This window comes from Rhinatrema bivittatum, chromosome 9 (assembly GCF_901001135.1).
Source record: "Rhinatrema bivittatum chromosome 9, aRhiBiv1.1, whole genome shotgun sequence".
Taxonomy (NCBI): domain Eukaryota; kingdom Metazoa; phylum Chordata; class Amphibia; order Gymnophiona; family Rhinatrematidae; genus Rhinatrema; species Rhinatrema bivittatum.
The window spans coordinates 37,402,481-37,422,874 of record NC_042623.1 but is presented as its reverse complement, the minus strand read 5'-3'; the positions used below and the strand labels follow the sequence as shown (position 1 = coordinate 37,422,874).

Below are 20,394 nucleotides of genomic sequence, written 5' to 3'. Positions count from 1 at the left end.
AAAAACTGAAAAAACTCTACTTCATGCCAGTGATTACCGTACTGTCATCCAGGCTACACTCGCGTCCAAGATGGATTACTGTAATTCCCTCTTTCTTGGTTTACCCTATTCCTCCATAAAACCCCTCCAAATGCTGCAGAATGCAGTAGCCAGAACTATCTCCAATGCACGTAAATATGATCACATCTCCCCTATCCTTAAGGACCTGCATTGGCTCCCTATGCCATCTCGTATCCTCTATAAAACCCTGACCATTATCCACAAAGCCATATATACACACAATTCCAATTGGCTAGACGAGCCCTTCCGCCCCACATGCCCGAATCGGCCCACCAGGACCTCTAACAAAGGGTCCCCTCCATGTGCCCTCCTTAAAGAAAGCACACCTCACACATCCACGAGGGATCGGGCGCTCTCCATTGCTGGCCCCATGCATTGGAACTCACTTCCGACCCACCTCAGGCTAGAACCATGCATTATAAAATTCAGATCCCAATTAAAGACTTGGCTTTTCAAACAAGCCTTCTCCCAAAACCCTTAACAACCCCACCCCAGTTACTCCTCCTGTGAACTGTAATGTTATAATTTTTGAATTGCCATTGCTTTTGTCCTCAAGGTTCTCAAGTTCGCCTGTTGCTTTTGTTCCTGCGCTTTCCTTGCTTTCCTATTAGTTTCTTTGTATCCCCTCCCCACTCCCCTGTTTTTTGTAATTTTCCTCTCTATAGTTCGCTGTAAACCAATATGATCTAATATCGGTATAGAAGACTCTTTAAATAAATTAAATAAATAAATACTCGAGGCCTGCTCCATTGCAGCCTGGATGCTCTGGTATGGGCCACGCCCTTCTCCTAAGGAGCAGGCCCGCAGCTCCTCTCCACTCTTATAGAGCCAGAGAGGGACGGCCCACTTGGACTCCTCCCAGGGAGTTGCCTGCTCCTGAGCTATAAAAGCTCTTCTCCAGCACTCATGCTTTGCCTTGCATCGAAGTTACTTTGCTCCTGGAAGTTCTTGTCTTCCAGCGCTCCGTCAGGTCTCTGTTCATCGTTGGAGCTCCATGTCTCGTCTGCTTCCTGTGTTCCATGTCTTCGTCTCCTGAGGTTCCTTGTCCAGGCTTCCTGATGTCTCGCTTCCTGATGTTCTTCTCCTGTACCTTTAAGTTCTCCTGACCTGCCAGCTCCTATGGTTCTCCGGATGACACTCGCTCCGTCATCGGAGTCTCCTCGCAGCTAGGTCCGTTTCCTGTGTTCCCCAGTCTTCCTGACCTGCCAGTTCCTATGGTTCTCCGGATGACACTCGCTCTGTCATCGGAGTCTCCTCACAGCTGGATCCATTTCCTGTGTTCCCTAGTCCTCCTGACCTGCCAGCCCCTGTGGTTCTCCGGATGACACCGGCTTTGTCATTGGAGTTTCCCTCGGCTGGATTCCCTTCCTGCGCACGTCCCGCTCTCCGCATGGTCCGTGACTAGCCTCTTCAGGTTGTGTAGGGCGCGAAGTGGAACAGAGTGGTCCATGACCAGTCCCGTGGGTGGACTGTGTAGGGCGCCCTGAGAGACAGTGCCAATGTCTACCTTCCCAGCTTCTCGTCTCGAGTCTTCCAAGTTCCCCGTCTCGTCGAGAGTCTTCTAAGATCCTCATCCACTTCCAGTGTCTACACATTGTGAGTCTTCTGTGTTACAAGGCCTCTGTCTGCCCTCATCCTCAGTCCGGCCTGCTGCTTCATGCCGATACCAAGCGGCAGGTCCGAAAGGGCTGGGAACGGTCGGAGGACTGTTCATATAGCAACATCAGATTGTTGGCTCCGGAAGCATGCAGGTCCGGCAGAGGGTCAGACCTTGACTGCCCGTGCTGGGACACACTGCCAACCCTTGGTTCGGTCCTGGATTTGTCTGGGATCGGGCCGAGGCCCAAGGGCGCAGTAAAACCCCTCAGCTGGGATCGCTCCCAAGCGTTTCCCTTATACGACAGTCCTAAAATGCAACAAGTTATTTAAGGCTTTTTGGACAGTCCTAAATTCCTCTAAACTTGATCCATCTATATATATATATATATTTTTTTTTTTTTTTTATTAAGGTTATGTTTACAGGTTCTCAAATTTTTTTCCAATTCGATTATATCTGTGTTCAGCTTTTTCCGCTTGTAGCGGACATAGCTAATTATTTCTTCTCTTAAAACTGATTTAGCCATTTTCCAAAACAATATTGGCTTATTCAAGTGTTGGTTATTAAAATCTAAATAAGCCTTCAATTTATTCCTTAAAAAGTTTTGGGAACTCCGGATCATTATGCAACTCTGGAGGCATCCTCCATTGACTGGAGCTCGCTGGTGCACAGAATTCCATAGTAACTAGCACTAGACAATGGTCTGAGATCACCAAAATCTTCTATGACTTTTGAGAATCTGGGTATAAAACAAATAATCAAGCCGTGATTTTGTCTTATGTGCCCTAGCTATGTGAGTGAACTCTTTCTCCTGGGTGCAACATCCACCATAGATCTACCAGCCACAGATGACTGCATAGGAAACTTGTACCTTTATGTTCACTCATTATGTGCCCATCCAAGCTGGGATGTCTATCCCAATCCAGATCAACTATACATTTCAAATCTCCTCCAAGTATTATGGGATAGTCTCCTAACTGGGACATATGTGAAAATAGTTTCACAAAAATGTATGCTCATATTTGTTTGGGGCATAAACTGACATTAGCAGGACCCAAAATCCCATAAGACCACACATAATTATTATAAACCGCTCTTTGGGATCTACCATACTCCACAAGAACTGAAAATAAATTGTTTTGTCAATAAGAATCGCTATCCCACAACTCTTTGCAGATCCAGTAGCAGAATTAACTTGAGCTACCTACTGCTTATGTAGTTTTGCAGATTCAGTGCTAGTGAAATGGGTTTCTTGCAAAAAAAAAAAAAAAAAGATTTTGCATTGCAATTTATTCAGGCGGGATAGTACCTTTTCTCGTTTGACTGGTGTGCCTAGACCAGCCACATTCCATGTTACTATATTAAACAACATTTTGTATACTGAGTCGATACGAGGAATGGGAACCTCCCTATTTCAGGCTCAGACATCAATTTACCCTTTTTCACAGAGCGCCCTTTGTCAGCTTGTTGGCTTTTGCATATGTTAACTTGATCCGGTTTGTATTTCCTTGAAACATATTGTATATACAGACAGTTCCAATTTACATCCTTCGCATATCTCCCCATACCCTCTAATCTGAAAGTTTCCCCCCTCCCTGTCACAAATTGCAAACAAAAAGAACATCTGACATGGACATCTTCTCAAAGCCCCTACCCCCACCTCCATCAGCTTGTAATTATCTTTCTTGGGCATGCGGGGGATTCCAAGATGGCCGCACTGGCTTGGCGTGCTTGAGCTGCCTTGTTTGAGCCCAGTTTCTTTTGCCTCAACATGCCCCACTCTGGCAGAAAGAGAAGAGCCAGAGAGTGGGGATTACCATCAGCAGTCGTCTTCCTTGGCTGTTCGTGGCGCAGATGGGTGTCCATCAGGCCCAGGAGGGCTTGCTCCAGGTCGACCGGGAAGAAGTAGAACCTGGTCCCCTCCCAGAGCTTTCTACCTCTCTCACCGGAGGAATGATCTGCCCCTTCCAATCCTGCAGAGGCTCATGCACTGAATCAGCTTTGGAGAAAAGCATCGGCTGGAGATTCTAAAGACGCCATAGAACCTATTGTTATGCCTGATTCAGTGCTTCCTTCTTCAGAGCCAATAGAAGATCCAGGGAAGGCGGGGGTCTAGTCTGTTAACGTTGCTGTTGGGCATAGTGAAGAATTAATTTCTATATTTCCTGCTTACCAACCAGTGGAACTGGTAAGACCCTCAATAATAACTATAGAATCTTTATGGGACGCTATCCGGGCACTGAATAATATTATTGCCCGCCAGATTAGTCCCTTGGCTAACTCTTTGTGCCATTTGAAATCTGTGGAATCTGAAGTGACTAACATTAAGGTGAATTGTGATTCATGTAAAAAAGAGCTGGGAAATGTGGCTGGCCTACAACAAAATAATAAGGAAAATCAATGGTTTTCCTCGTGGTTGGAAAACCTTGAAAATCAAGTAAGGGGGAAAAATCTTCACTTTATTAATTTCCCTAAAGATCCCACAATGGCCCCCCAAAGAAATGTGGAAGGAATATTTATTGGATATTTTGAAGAGTCCTGAAAAGGCATTTCCACTTATTTCATGTATCTATTATGTACCATCTTTTAAAAAGGCTCCTGCTGACTAACGATATATCTGTGCTTTCTCCTATTGTAAAGTCACCTTTGGATGTCACTTCCTTATTGGAAACATCTCAAAAAGAATTGGTTAAGCCAGCTAATTTGATAATTTCCTTTTTGATGGAATCAGATAAAGATTGGATTTTAGGGGGATAGGGTCCAAGATGGCTGAATGGTAAGACGCACAAGAGTGTCTTACTTTTTTTACATACCTCACTCAGGCCACAAGAGGGCGAGGGAGCACCTTGCCCTGGAGACCCCCTCGTCCCAAGCGGTCTTTGGTCCTATGGATGCCCACCTGCTTCAGGGAGCAGAGGCTCCGGTTGTAAGCTTGCTGGCCTTCGAACGGAGGGAAGAAGAGTCCGGAGACGGCCCTGAGCATTTGATGTCATCATCACCGGAGGATAGATAGCCGCCACTGAATCCTGCGCTGAAACGCGCCGGTCAACTGCGGGAGGAACCGGAGGCACTGGAGCTGAGTGCCGTGCAAGTTTCCTTTCCAGAGCCCGTGTTGACGGGGGGGACTGTTTCAGCATTGCACCATCTAGAACAGGATGGAAAAGATACACCTGAAGCTGAACTGCAGCCACAGGGAGCGGAGACATCTGAGCAAGCTTCTGGAGAACTCGGGACTTTTGGACACATTTCTGAGTTGGTAAGGCCCCAGTTTTTTCATTGGAAACAATTTGGGAAGCTATTAAAGAACTAATAGAAACATCTCTCTACAAATTCTACAAACTGATAAAAAAGTGGAAAAATTGGAAGGCCGAGGGACCAAAATTGAAAAGGAACAAGATGGGAATCAACAAAAAACGCAAGCCTTGGAGGTTAATGTTGAAAGTGTAAAAAACTTACAACATGAAATGCTGAAAGAGAACCAAATTTTACAACAAAAATATGAAAATCTAGATAACCAAACTAGAGCAAGAAACCTTCGATGTATAAATTTCCCCAAGTTGCCATATAGTACCCCAAAAGAGAGCTGGAGGAGATACATGATGGAGATTTTAAAAATCCCAGAAGAAACATTACCTATATACGTTTTTTCTTTTTAGTATCGCTTGCACTTTTAGCTATAAGATGAGACTGAGGGAGACACCTGTGGCTCACAGGGATAATTGCAGGCTGAGCATGCTCAGTGCACTCAGTGTGTCAGTCAAAGCTTTGTAGAAACTTTGACAGAAAAGTTTTCCATTCAGGGCTCCATCCTGTGATGTCACCCTTAAGTGAGGACTAACATCCTGCTGTCCTGTGAGAACACCTGTTACAGGTAAGCAACATTTGCTATCTCCAAGAAAGATATTGTTTTGTTTTTTTTTATTTATGAAATTTTCAAATATAACTCGACAATACAACTGAATAGAAATTAAGTGATGATTTTATTTTACAAAATACATACATTTATAAAGAAATAAAGAACCATCAGGAAAAATTGAAAATAACATAGAAAAATAGCCACAATCACAGTCCTCAAATGGGGGATAACAGTGTCACCATTTCAAGGTATTTTAGTTAGACAACTAAGATGTAAGGAAAAGCTGGCTTTATCAAGGGCCTATATAATAAATAAACTACATTCTATCATAGACGAGAGGATGGAAACCTACATGGAGAAAGTCTTGCTAGTGCGTTCAGTAAATCTCTTAGATAAGTGGCCCGAGGATGCATGGAGTGAGCAAGGGCCAAGGGTAGAGCTGCGCAGCTTCCTTGCAGAGCAGCTAAGAGGTTGTGCGTGCTTGTGTGTTGGAAAGCACATTGTCCCTATGCTGTCTGTATGCACAAAGATTTGTTGCAGAGGCAGTATTGGAAGGCATAATGGTATAACTCATGGCTACAAGCTCCAAGAAGTTCATGTGAAACTGTGCCTGGAGTGGAATAGACGCATATTGGGTCGAGAAGATTTTAGATCAAACTTTACAACCCTGAGTAAATGCGAGCATGAGCAGAATCAGACTAGGTTATGGTTCTAGATTTGCAATGTGGATGAGGGACGAAAGCAGTTGAACATCTTAAACCCACTGATAATGGAATTTCACTGAATCTAACCCATAGCCGTTTTGGATCTATGAGGAAAGTGCATAGTGAAAAAATCCCATGGCCTAGAAAGCTTGAGAACGCCCCAGGGAGCTGGTAGGACCTCACAATATACTCTTGACAGTGGACGTTTACTTGACACAAGATGAGCTTCTTTTGATTCTTGTATCTTCTTAGCACAGTAAATAAATACCTGCACCATAAATAAGTTGATGCAGTCTTATTATACTCCTGAACTATTCTTATAACCTCAGCAGGCCCAAATATGCTACAGCTTTCTTTCATATTGGGAAAGCACAGCCCTGCCCCCCTGCCTCCCAGGGGCAGCCGGCGGCGAGAGCGGCTTCAGCAGCCCGGGGCGGATCGGGCGCTCCCAATGCGAGGCGGCTTCCAGCAGCCCCCACCGGCGAAGGTGCATGAATGCACGCCTGTACGCCCAATTTGGGTGCTCAAGGCAGCGAAGGCGCATGAACGCATGCCGTGACCTGAGCGCCCGGCTGGATGTCAGAGGTCACGGCGTGCGTTCATGCACCTTCGCTGCCTTGAGCGCCCAATTGGACGTACAGGCGGGCGCTCAAGGTAGCGAAGGTGCATGAACGCACACCTGTACATCCAATTTGGGCGCTCAAGGCAGCGAAGGTGCATGAACGCACGCTGTGACCTCGGACGTCCAGCCAGGCGCTCAGGTCACGGCGTGCGTTCAAGTGCAGTCAGTCCACGCAAGGAGCTCTAACTTCTACAATACTCACTATAAATTACTACCTGGGATTACTGTCACTGCCATAAATCCCTTATACAACACTTCTGCCATAAATCCCTTATACCAGTGTTTCCCAACCCTCTCCTGGAGGCACACCTAACCAGTCAGGTTTTCAGAATATCCATAATGAATATGCATGAGAGAGATTTGCATACATTGGAGACCCAGGGTATGCAAATCAATCTCATGCATATTTATTGCGGCAATCCTGAAAACCTGACCGGCTAGGTGTGCCTCCAGGAGAGGGTTGGGAAACACTGCCTTATACAACACTTCTGGACACAACAGTCACAATGACCTTCCTGTCCAGCAACCGCGAAGACATTCTAATAAATTCTTACATGTCCCTATGTGCATATTCCATAACCTCAGCCCCCCCTCAGCCCCTCAATTCTTCATTGGCCTTGGCTCTTATGGCAGAGTAAAGGGAACCTCCATTCACCCAGAATCCCTTGTGACCTTCTGCCTTAAGCAGACCTGGGTTAAAAGCCTGACCAGGCTCTGTAAGGTAACAGATGCATACACCCATATTGAGATCTTCCCCAGTCTTTGGCAGTATCTCCAATTTGGTGGGAACTCAGCACTTCTACCTCATACTGCTGATTGGGCTAGCGCCCACCCAACATTTCTTTACAAAATGCCTAGCCGTGGCAGTGGCGCACTTATGCAAGTTGGGAGTCCTTGTTTCCCCCTACCTAGATGATTGGCTGGTCAAGTGCACCTCTTGGGCAGGAGCTGAAGCATCCATTCACTCAACCATCCGGATGCTGGAGTCACTAGGGTTGGTTATCAACTACCCCAAGTCCCATGGTCACATGATATGGTGGGCTTGTTTAGACATTTGGGAATTGAGCTCTGGGCACTACTTCCAAATTCTGTATATTAGCTGCTTCAGTTTTTCAATTGACCCCGACCATTGGTGAGAAGAGTAACATAGAAACATAGAAATGACGGCAGAAGAAGACCAAACGGCCCATCCAGTCTGCCCAGCAAGCTTTCACACTTATTTATTTCATACTTAGCTGTTACTCTTGGCCCTTATAAGTAACTTTTTGGTTCTATTTCCTTCCACCCTTGCCATCGATATAGATAGCAGTGCTGGAGCTGCATCTAATGTTGCATTATAAGCTCACCTTTTCCCTGATTTTCTCACTATGTGCCTTATATGTCAGAGATTGGCTAAATGCTGCACTAAGGTAGACCAGATTCAAGCAGTGACACAGAGTGCCCGTTTTCTGTCCCTACTCCTTATATGAAAAGTGCATACTCTGGTCTTAATCACTTTGGTTCATAATTAATTTTCCTCATAGTAGGTAAGTAGTTTAGTTTAGGTTGCTGATCATTTTGACAGCGGAAATCCTTGCCTTAAGTTGTCACAAAAAAAAAGCATTCATGTACATAAAAACGTTTGGTGTTTGAGAAGACTGTATTGGTGCAAGCATACTACTTTCTGGGTGAGATTTCATATGTTGGTGCCAGTGACTTCATTTTCCATCTAGTTCTACAAAGAATCATTGTTTCTCAAGCACAGTAGCCAATGACTGATCATAGATTGCTGACAAATCTACAAATTCAGCTTCTGTATTTAAACCGTTCCACAATGTATTATGCAAGATCAAGTAGTTGGCTTGTCTATGATTTATCTTTGTTAGTCCAGCTTGTTCTGGGACCAGCTATTTATGTGTGGTGTAAGTTTATTTACAAAACAGGAAGAGAGACATCATACAAAAAGAGCACAGGATGATCAATGCATAGTATGTACTGCCTATTGAATAGGTACAGATATTCCTTACCTGTTTCTATTCCAGGGATTCGAGTAGTATTAAATATTCTCTCCATCTGATAGGAACACATTGGTACAAGATCAAGAGCCATCACCTGAAACAGAACAGCAAATAATTGTCATCTTATCAAACTACAAGCACTTTACCATTCTCACACACCACAGCAAGAGAACATGAGAACATAAGATTTTAGATGGTCGTCGGGTCCAAAACAAATATCAATATCTTATCACCTGAAAGGGGTATGGACCGGATGAAAACTCCTGGGAGCCAACCTCCAATCTCAAAGTCCCACCGCTAGTTTGTGCTTTCCACCAAAGGTTTCCCAAGAAACCTCAACCCAGAAAGCAGGGGAGGGGGGATTTTGGGGCGAGGCTACTGATACGAACGGCAGCTTGCGGGTGCGACCCGCCAGCCTCACATAACCCAAGACAGGCATACCTTCTTCGCAGCAGAGACAGCACCAGAGCAGGGCCACCACTAAAGCAACACACCCCGACTTCCTCCCTGAGGTGTGCGCATACCCAGCAGGCTGGCTCTTAAAGGGACCACGGCAGGGAAGTCCCCACGGCGCCCTTTGATGAAAATCACCAGCTCCCACCTATTTAGCCTGCGCTCAGATACCAGGTCCTCTGGTGTTGTCCTGACCCACTGCGTGTTGCTTTCTTGTTTTCCTGCTGCCTAATCTGTGCTCTTATCTTCCTTGCCTGTCTGTCCTTAGCTCCCTGCACGCCGGTTTGATTTCCTGAACCTGAACTGGCTCTGCTTTGAACCTCTTGACTGCTGCCTGGGCTTGACCCTTTGATTCGGACCTGACCTTGCCTAGCCTGCAACTTGCCCTGACCTCTGGCCTATCCTTTATCTTCACTGTTTGCTGCCTGCCTCGATCACTGGCCTGTCCTCTGTTGCCACTGCCTGCCGGCTGCCCTGATCTGTGCACTGCCTTGGACTCTTGCCTCCATCTGGCCCCTAGGAGCCACCCAAGACTTGCCAGCACCCGGAACTCAAGAGCTCAACCTAAGGGAAACAGGATTGGTATAGACAAAGGTCCAGTTGATCCTCTCACAGGGCATCGTTGCCAGCTGACAGGCTGGGTCTAGTGGGTTTGCCCATTAGGCAGTGCCAACCATCTTTCAGCACAAGTCCACTTCTCCACCGAGGATTACAAAACCCTGATAAATTCCAAGGAAAAATAATGAATATAAACCGAAAATGAAGGTCCTTAATCATCATTTAAATCATTACCTCCACATCTTTCAACACTGTCAACATGGCCAACACTGTCTTCACCTTAATATTATAATTCTCGACACAAGCATCCTCGCTATATCTTTCAATGTCATTCTCATAATCTACACAGCAACTGTACTCCTCAGTTAACCTTTGCTGTGCTCATCACTTTTGCAGCCTTCATCATCATCATCAATTTCACAGCCTTCTTTATCATCACTACCACTATTATCATCTCCCTCCCTATGTAGTTTCTACTGCGCCTGCTCCTTCCCAGTCATGCCCAGGAAGCTCTTGCCAGCCTCCTCCAAGTTGCACCCGTTAGCACTGCTGGGATGTCTGGTACCAGTTGCTCCAGAGCGGTCTTCCCTCCCCTCCTGGAATGGGTGGTGCCACCTCTGAAATACGTCCAAACTCAACAAATGCAAACCTGTAATCCTCGCACCACAGCATGCTGCAACCTTAACCACATAGCCAACCCCATATTCATATGTATAGCCTTTATCCTCATCACCATCGCTTTCAAAGCCTTCAAATTCCCTGCATCTTTCACTTTTGTCTAAACAGGTTTATCCATTATTGCATTAAACATTTCTTTTATCACTTACATGGCCTTTACCATCACCTCACACCATTCACCTTCTACACAGCAACAATCTTTTTTTTTTTTTAGTGAATGTAGTGCTTGGGAAAGGTGCCAGATAAATATTAATGGAGTCTCTACTCCTCCTGACAGGTACAAAAGAGACAATGGTAGTGCAAGTTCACTTACACTGTCCTACTAATGTGTCTCAACATAAACTAGAGTTTCTGCTTCAAAAAGTAAGAGGGTAATTTAGTCGTCATACCTGTCCAATCTTTGGCCACTGCATAGACTGGTGCCAAATCATTCCAGACTGGCATAGCCATTTTAGTAATGGGGAGACACCTGTCCACTCCACTGGGAAATGGACTGAGATCACCAACTCATTCCAAATAGGCCACACAAAAGCTTTCAGATTGCAATGATTTTCAACAGTATTTACCTGAGACGGATTTGAATCAGGAAGCCAAAAGTGAAAAGCTCTGAAAAACGTTTCCTAATTCACCAAGCCATTTAAACCCTCTAGAATCTTCATCAACTTTACAATCACACATCATAAGTATCACTTTCACTGGCACCATTACCACCCATGGAGCCTTTAACATATTCATACCTTAAGAGCCTGACTGCCATGAGGAATCAGATCAAAGGTCCATCGAGCCCAGCATCATGCCTCTAACAGAGGCCAATCCAGGTCATTAGGAAGTACCCAGATCAGATCCTTGTTGCTTACTCCCAGGTATAAGCTGTGGTTTTCCCCAATTCCACCTAGCTAATAGTTGTTTACAGACTTTTCCTCTAAGAACCTGTCCAAACCTCTTTTAAACCCAGCTATGCTAGATGCTTTCACCACGTCCTCCAACAAAAAGATTTCACAGTTTAACTGAAAAAACACTCTCCAATTTTTTGTATTTCTGCTATATGCTAGTTTCATGGCCTGTCCCCTAGTCCTAGTACTATTTGAAAAGCCAAATAACTGTATGCTCTTTACCTGTTCCACCACTCTCATTTTATATACCTCTATCATATCCTCTTCTCCAAGCTGAAGAGCCCTAACTTGGTTAGCTTTTCTTTCGGGCCGATACAGTAAAGCGCAGCTACAGTTGCACGGTTTTTAACCCAATTTGAATGCACGTTTTGAGCGCGTAAGACGGACGCGCGATTCAGTATCGGCTTTTACGCGTCCTTAGCGCTTGCCGAAAAAGACGCGTATACCTTTCCGCCCGCCGTATGTATATATGTTATGTTAATGATCGGATTAGCTATTCCTCCCGATACAGTAACGCGTGCCCAAAATAGCACGTTTTTAACCAGCTTTTTTTACCGCGTCTTTAACCTCAATATTTACCGCCTACCCTGACCCTGGTGTTAGTGTGGTGTTCAATCAGCTTCAGACCGGACAGAGTCATGGACAACATGCATATATTGGGCTCTGGTGATCTTTTTCATTCGGTTGGACGTCCGGCTGCCTTGAGCGTCCGGCCGGGCGCTCAAGGCAGCGGCCATGGACGTTGGAAGGCAGCGGGGTCTCCGATCATGGACGTCCGGAAGGGTGCTCAAGGCAGCGGGGCCTCCGATCATAGATGCCCAGGCGGGAACGTCCATGAACGGAAGCCCCAACCTTGGACGTCCGGACAGGCGCTCAAGGCAGGGTCCATGGACGTTGGAAGGCAGCGTTCCTTTCTTTCCGGGGGTCCATGCTCGGAGGCCCCGACCTTCACAGATGCCCGGACGTCCTTGCACGTCCTTAAGTGCCTGGACGTGGAAGGTTGGGGGTAGCCTCCGAACAAGGACGTACGGATGCTCAGGGCAGCGGCCCCGGTGTCCATGCGGGGTCTGTAGAAAAGAACCATCCACTTACCTGGTGGAATGACATTTGAAATGAAATTTGAAATGACAGGTATGGCGCCAGCGCACCCTGGATACTCTCCGCTCTATACAGTAAAATGCATTGCAAATGCCTACCGCTTCATAGGTGCACTTTGGACGCTCGTTTGCCGCCGCTTGGATTTGCATCTAATTTGAATACTGAACTGTACTGTAGATCTATATAGAGGCATTATAATATTCACGGTTTATTCTCCATTCCTTTCTGAAAAATTCCTAACATCCTGCTTTTTTAATCACCGCAACACAATAAGTTGAGGATTTCAACATACTGTCCCCCAAAGTGACTCCAAGATCACTTTTCTGGGTGGTTATTCCTAATTCGCAACCCAGCATTGTGTACCTACGTGCATCGCTTTGCACTTGTTCACAGTAAATTTCGTCTGCCATTTAGATGCCCAATTACCCAGTCTCGCAAGCTCCTTCTGTAATTCCCTCAGAGTCTGTGTTTTAACTCCTTGAAATATTTTTTTGTCATCTGGAAATTCGATCACTTCACTTGTTGCTCCCTTTTCCAGATCATTAATAAGTTACACAGGTCCCAGTACAGATCCCTGGAGCACATTACCATTTACCTTTCTCCTTTGGGAAAACTGACCATTTAGTCCTATATCCATCATGACCTTCAAGTTTTCTTCAACCCACACCCTCAAACATTCCCACCCTTCATCATCATGCAATCACCACCTTACAGATTTCACTGTAAATTGCATTGAGTCAACGATACAAACCCTCTTCTGTTCTTATCCCGCACTGCACCACTAATGCTCATTTGTTTTGGCAGTTTAAAATTATGAAAAACAAAACATACTCACGGGTGGAATTTGTTCCCGGTCCAGTTTGCGACGATACAGTATGAAGGCATGAACAGCATTTCCAGCTCGTGCAGCTTGAAGAGCAGAGGGAGTTCCATACAAAAAATCCTTTAAGATTGAGAAATATAACTTTAGGTCTTCCAGCAAGTCATCTCATAGGTCAGAAAATTAGGAATCCAAAGAATAATCCACACAATTTTCACAGCAGGCTGTGAAATTAATGGAATATTTAGCCTTTAATAAGTTAGCTGTCTGTGCAGTCAAACTCAAACGGCAGATAATGCCATGTCTTGAGGTGTTAAAGGCCTGAGATAAAGGCAAGAGAATGCAAATTGTCCATTCACTGCACTCGAGTTCTCATGCACAGAAGTACAAAAGTGCCAATCCTCTGCATCCTGACCTGACACTCTATGTCAATACAAGCCGGCACACATTACCAGTCTTCCACTCTTCTCCCTCAGCAATCATGTAAGCCAACACATACCATCAATCCTCTGCACATATTATGTGCACCCTCAGCACTTAAGCATGTAATGCATATTATCAAGCTTCCATCTCTTGCCCATGCTTTTTATCCTCCTAGCTCTCACGCATGGCAGTTCATATTGCCCTATTTTGATTCTGTCCCTCCCTCAATTATCTTCCATACCAACTCCCATCATACCTCTCTTCCCCAGGTTGTTCTTTGCTTTAACCCATCTGATTCTCCCTCCCTCACTTCCAACCCTCACTAGATATAATCTACTTACCATGGCATAGTAGTTGCTGTTCACCATGATTGGTCCCCGACTCCGAAGGTAGACATACTGCTCCCACCAATCACTCACCTGCCAGCCAAAGATTAATGATCAATCAAATGACTCCAACTGGAGAAATCTTGCTCCCAGGAATGACAACCTTTCCCTCATTTATAACGGAGGAGGAAGGGGAGATAGTACGTACATAGTTGGTAGCCCACCAAGATTTGAGAAGGAGATACTTCTGTAATCGAGGTGCTGTCTCTGTCTGAAACTCTTTGGCCAATGTCTCCATCTTTTCATACTCCTCATCATCCAGCAGAGGGCGCACAGATTCCAGGTACTGAACATAACATAAGGACAAAAAGAACAGTTCATGCTATCAGGGAACACAATATGAAAGATAAACAGATTTAAAATCACATTTCATATGATATAGATATATCTGTCTATATCTAAACTAAGATTGCTAGAGACCTATGTTTTCTAAAGAACAAATGAGTTAGCCCTAGTTTTGATTCTACTGAAGGAACTTATAGACAACATGAGAAGCAAATTCAATAGTTACAGCTCCAGTAGGACAAAATTTACTTTTGCTGGTCTCTCTGTTCTTTTTAATACTTCCTCTCTTCTGCTGCAATTACCCAGGGCTCTTTATCTTATGCTCCCTTTCTTCTTCTAGACATCGCCATGATTCTGTGTCCTTATCTTGGTTTCCTCTTATGGCTGCTGGGCTGCCTAGTTTCCTATTGCCTTTGTTTCTCGACCACACCTAAACACTAGTTACCAGTGACTCCAGTAAACTCATCCACCTGAAAAGAAAATTGGTTCTTACCTGATAATTTTCGTTCCTGTAGTACCACGGATCAGTCTAGACTCCTGGGTTTTGCCCCCCCCTCTAGCAGATGGAGACAGAAGTTTACAAACCAAAACTCCATCTATATCTAGGCCGGTGCCACCTACAGTCTGGCAGTATTACTTAATGTCAAAGCAGAATAATTCAAACCAACATCTCCAACTAACTACATAACAAAGAACATCGATACCGGTTTTACAACCCCCCAACTGGGAACAGAACCTGAGGTACCGAGAACCGAAAAATACATCATCGCATTCTGACTGAAAACACACGAACACCCATACAGCATTGCCTCTTCTGGCATCATCACCACAACAGGGTGGGACTCTGGACTGATCCGTGGTACTACAGGAACGAAAATTATCAGGTAAGAACCAATTTTCTTTTCCCTGTACGTACCCGGATCAGTCCAGACTCCTGGGATGTACCAGAGCTTACCTTACTTGGGATGGGAGCCGGAGGGGCCCACTCTGAGCACTCCTTCTCCAAATCCCGCCGGTCCTGGAGCCTTGACATCCAGACGATAGTGCCTGATAAACGTATGCAAAGATTTGCAGGTGGCCCTACAAATCTCTTCTGTAGAAATATGGTGACATTCTGCCCAGGAAGTGGCCTGGGAGCGAGTTGAATGGGCTCGTTGCCCCAAGGGTAGCGACCGCCCCTGCAAAAGATATGCCGAACGGATGGCCTCCTTCAACCAACGAGCAATGGTAGTCTTGGAAGCCGCTTTACCCCGTCTAGGTCCACTCCAGAGAACGAACAGATGGTCGGAAACCCGGAACCCATTGATCACTTCCAGATAGTGTAGCAGCGTCCGTCGCACATCCAACTTACGGAGATCTTTGGCCAGGGGATCCGAACCATCCAACTGCAAAAATGAAGGTCCTGGTTGAGGCACCGAAGGCATCAAGGGAGTCACCGGAGGCATCGATAGAGGCACAGAGGGCATCGATGGGTGGATCGGCGGCATCGATGGTAGCAAAGACGCTATCGGTGACATCGATGGCAGAGGCATTGGTAGGACTCCTGATGGAGGAAGTAACTGTGTTTTTTTTTCTGTCAATGAAAGAGGAATCGGGGAGAAGGGCACCGGGCCCATCGGTGCCCCCCGGATCCATCAGAGGGAAAGTGACGAGTAGCGCTTCCATCCTCGTCAGTAGCAGTGCCAGCGCTACAGGAATGGGATCGGTAGCCGGTTCAGGAATAGACACCGGTGACGGAGGAATCTTGAAGCCTTGCATTGCTCTGCCGATGGACTCCTGAATCATCTGATCCAGTTCCTCTCGGAAACCTGGAGTATGGAGCCCCGATGCCAGAGGAGGCTGCATAGCCAGAGGGACCACCGTTGGAGGTGGAATCGCAGCTCCTATCACTGGTCCTGGTGAAGGTTACCTCAGTGACCCTAGCCAGATAGGGACGGTGCCTTGGCTGGACGGGCTTTCATAGACGGCAGCTCAGACGGTGGCGACGTCGAGGACTTGCCTGCGTGGATGGTCTGAGACCTACGGTGTCGATGCCGATGCTTTTCCCGATGATCTCCTCGGTCCTTTTTCTGAGGGGGGAACAGAGGAGGTCGATGACCATGGAGTCGTCGATGCTTGTCGGACACCGGTCGGTGCGCGATGCTGGTGCGACGAAGACGCTGTGGGCTCGGATGACGTTGATGCTATGGACGGTGTTGGGAGTTTTTGAATGAAAGAGAAGTTCCATTTTCTCCATTCTAGCCCTGCGACCTTTAGGTGTCATAAGGGCACATTTGATGCAAGTAAGGACATCATGCTCGCTGCCTGAACACATTACAGACCTTGTGAGGGTCGGTAATGGACATTGTGCGAGTGCAGTCGGGGCATCAACGGAACCCCGACACCATGGCCTTTCAAAAAATTTAGCCGCGGTGCTGTTGACTGCCAGTAGACTGTGAGGGCCATACTCAATGGGAATCAACCGGAACCGGGTAAGAAACTTACCGGACCACCGCAGAAGTAAAAAATTGAATAGGGGGGACCCCTGTGAGGTATTAATTATGAAGTAATTCCATGAGGAAAATTCCTGTCAGGAATCTCTGTAGAGGTCCTTAACCTGCATGGCTACTGCTGCGCGGAAAAAAGAAGACTGAAGGGGGATCCCTGCTGGTTGCAGGTTAGTGCCATCCTCGGCATGCCCAGTAGGTGCCAGTCAAAATTCTAGAAACTTTGACTAAAGTGTTCCGTGATTGGGCTCCATCCTGTGATGTCACCCTGATTGTCCTGTGAGAATACTATTTACCTCAAAGAAGAGATGAACGAGAAGGAGAGAGGAGGAACTGCTGGAATTATCTATAGATTCAGAAATTAGAGAAAGGAAATCTATGTTGGTTTCTTTTGCATTTATTACAGACCACAACCATGTATTAAAACTATTTCTTAGAAATAGGTTAGCCAAGTTTTATGGAGCTCAAATCTGGGTATATCCAGACATAGTTAAGTCATCATAGATCCATAGAAAGGAATTCCTAGCTATGAGAGAGAGGGTTCTAAGTTTGGGGGCCTGATACGTTTTGAAGTATCCAAGCAAATGCTGCATTAAATATTTGAATAATTACATATTCTTTGAACCTGAACAGCTCAGGGATTTTCTGATGGGTCATTCACAAAGTACTCCCAGAGAGGGATCGACATAGGAGAAGCTGCCTTTCTTCATTCTGATACTAATATAGATATTGTTTTATTTCGCTCTTTGTGTAAACGCCCCCATATTGCTTATATTTAGGTATATATATTCTTGGAAATGTTAAATATGAGGATTAGAAATATGCTCGGATTATATGTATGTTTTGAATATATGTACAGTGTTCTATATGAGAATATATCATGTAATTAAGTGAAATTTGAAAATAAAAAAAAAATTAACTTCATTTTACTGTGTTTTATCCAATTTTTAGCTGAAGTAGAATGCTGATTACCACATAATAGTGGCTTGTAAAAAAGTCTTCATACTCTTGTACAATTCTCACATTCTGCTATCTAAAAAATATAAACCAAAATGCATTAAAGTAGGAATTTGCTTCACTAATCTACATAATACATTCTACGCTTCTATTGTGAAAGAATATTTATTTGAATTTAATATGCTGCCCATAAAAAGTTATCCAGGCAGTTTACAACAACAACAACAAAACAAGAATACTCCTCCCATGGCAAGCAATGCTAGACCAGTAGGTAGCTAAACAAAATATAATTATCCCCAATACAATATAACAAATTACAATAGAACAAAAAGAGTAACAAAATGGTCTAGTACAGAGCTTCCCAAACTGTGGGTCGGGACCCGAAAATCTCCAGCTGGGGGTCACAAGTGCCTCAAAAGGCAGTGCTCGTCAGATGCTGCCAGCAGCACTACTAGTGGAAGACAGCCTGTAAGCCAGCATGCACTCAAAGGTCCAGCAGGGGTCTCGCCCTCGCATGAGTTTATGCAGTCTCAGGAAGCCTGCACGAAAGCAGATTAGGGCCGCTGCACTGACTTTCATTACTAGTTCTGCTACCACTTGCAGATCAGGCTTTGGACCAGCCTTGAGAGGAAGGGTGGGGCTGAGTGTGCAAAGGCCAGTGAAGACGGTCACTGCTTCTCACCCACTCATCACTGAACCTACCCAAGAGAAATACGTGGCCTACTTCTCATTCACTTTTGGCCCAGGGCCCAAAGGAAAATGTTGCTGCTGACCCTGGCCAAAGGGATGTTTGGAAAAGGAGCTGTTGGAAAGGAGGGATCAGATGCAAGAAAGGTTTTAAGGTTGGATCAGTGGGAGAGGGATTGGCTGTGGAAGGTGAGGGGAGATACTGGGGGATGCAAGAGAGGACCTGTGGGTGACAGGGTATCAATTGGGGGGGGGGGGATGAGAGGAAAGAGTTGGAGTGGCAAAGGAATGGGGTGAGAGGGAGGGATGGCAGGGAAACAGTTGGGGGTTATACAAACGACTTGGAGGTGAGAGGTTCAGGTAGGAGGATGTGAAAAGGGCTGGAGAGCCTGAGAAGAGCTGGAAGATGTAAGAGGGAATCAGCTGGAGTGGCAACATTTGTGAGGATGTCCTCTGGAGGGGAATGGAGGTTAAGAGAAAGCATTGACTAGAGAATGTGGAGAATCAGTTGGAATGAGGGGATGATGATGATGGAACACCAACCACTGGCCAGTGGTTTTCGATGCATATCCAGCATAGCTCTCTGCTTCAACAGCATGGGAGAAGAAAAACAACCAATAAGGGCTGAATAACATAGTCTGGGTAAAACAAATAAGCATGGGTGTAGCTTGCTTATTGCGGCGGCTACTACCCCTAACTAATCAAGCTAGATATTTCACTTGGATGCAGCTCCATCACTGCTCTCTACATTAAAGGTGGGGGTGGAAGGGAAATAGAACCAAGAGCTAAGAGAAACAGATAAGTATGAGAGAAAAAAATGTGTGAAGCTTGCTGGGCAGACTGGATGGGCCATTTGGTCTTCTTCTGCCGTCATTTCTATGTTGGTGTTCCACCTTCACGGAGCGGAAGGATGGAGGGCTGCCATCTCCAAATTAAAAAAAACCCCAGAGTGCCTGTCTTTAACGGAAGGATTGGGGTAACCTGCATGGAGTGGCAGTTAATACCCTAAAAAAACAAAAACAACAAAAAAAAAGAAGCTTGCTAGGCAGACTAGATGGACCATTTTGGTCTTTATCGGCCATCATTTACTATGTAAGGCATTGCGCTCTAATAACATGTGGCTCCCTACACCTTATACAAATAACTTCTTTTTCTGCAAACAGTTAAACTCACCCTAAAGAAAACTCTCTCTCTCTCTGGCTGCACTCTTTTACCTACATACTCTGCCTCTCGGGCGAAGGAAAATACCCAATATTGTAGTGAATGTGCCATGTCACCATTCAGATTGTGTGTCACTTACTCTCTGGATTGTTGCCGAAACAGAGGGTACAGGCAATCTAGGCAAAGAAGTCTGGAAACTGTACAGCATTGGCTTGCGGATACGCATCAGCTTCACAAAGCCCTGACAAAAAGGAGAGACACATTCAGTGAAAAAAACAGTTTCAGAGTCCAATACACAAAAGAATTTAACAATGAGACATCATTTCAAAAGCTCTAAGATGTCAGAGATACAGTGGTGCTCAGAAGTTTAACTACCCCTGGCAGAATTTGTAAGATGTGTCGCATTTTAAGAAATCACGAGTGATCAGAGAAAACACGTCTGTTATTTTTAATGCGTTTCAAATTAAACTACTATGCATTACAGAATCTTACAAATTCTGCCAGGGGTGTGTACACTTATGAGCACAACTGTAAAGTCACATTGAGCCCCACTGCTAGAGAACAAAATACAAGGGAAAACATGAATGATACCCCAGGCAGCAGAGCTCTCCCATGATGCAGCACCAATGCCTCCCTGCTTAATTTCATTCCCGTGATAAATGACATGGAGACG

The 20,394-nt window shown here is 45.4% G+C and overlaps 1 protein-coding gene across 5 annotated transcripts in view; it reads right to left on the bottom strand.

Moving 5' to 3' along the window:
• The window catches only part of CPT1B (carnitine palmitoyltransferase 1B), a 162,973-nt gene that overhangs the window by 81,119 nt on the left and 61,460 nt on the right, over positions 1-20,394 (bottom strand). For all 5 annotated transcript variants that reach the window (XM_029615240.1, XM_029615241.1, XM_029615239.1 and 2 more), the window contains 5 exons: positions 19,861-19,962; positions 14,294-14,431; positions 14,101-14,178; positions 13,352-13,459; positions 8,846-8,930 (listed from right to left, as the gene is read on the bottom strand). In XM_029615240.1, coding sequence (XP_029471100.1) covers positions 8,846-8,930; positions 13,352-13,459; positions 14,101-14,178; positions 14,294-14,431; positions 19,861-19,962 — 511 coding nt within the window. The remainder of the gene's footprint in view (positions 1-8,845; positions 8,931-13,351; positions 13,460-14,100; positions 14,179-14,293; positions 14,432-19,860; positions 19,963-20,394) is intronic.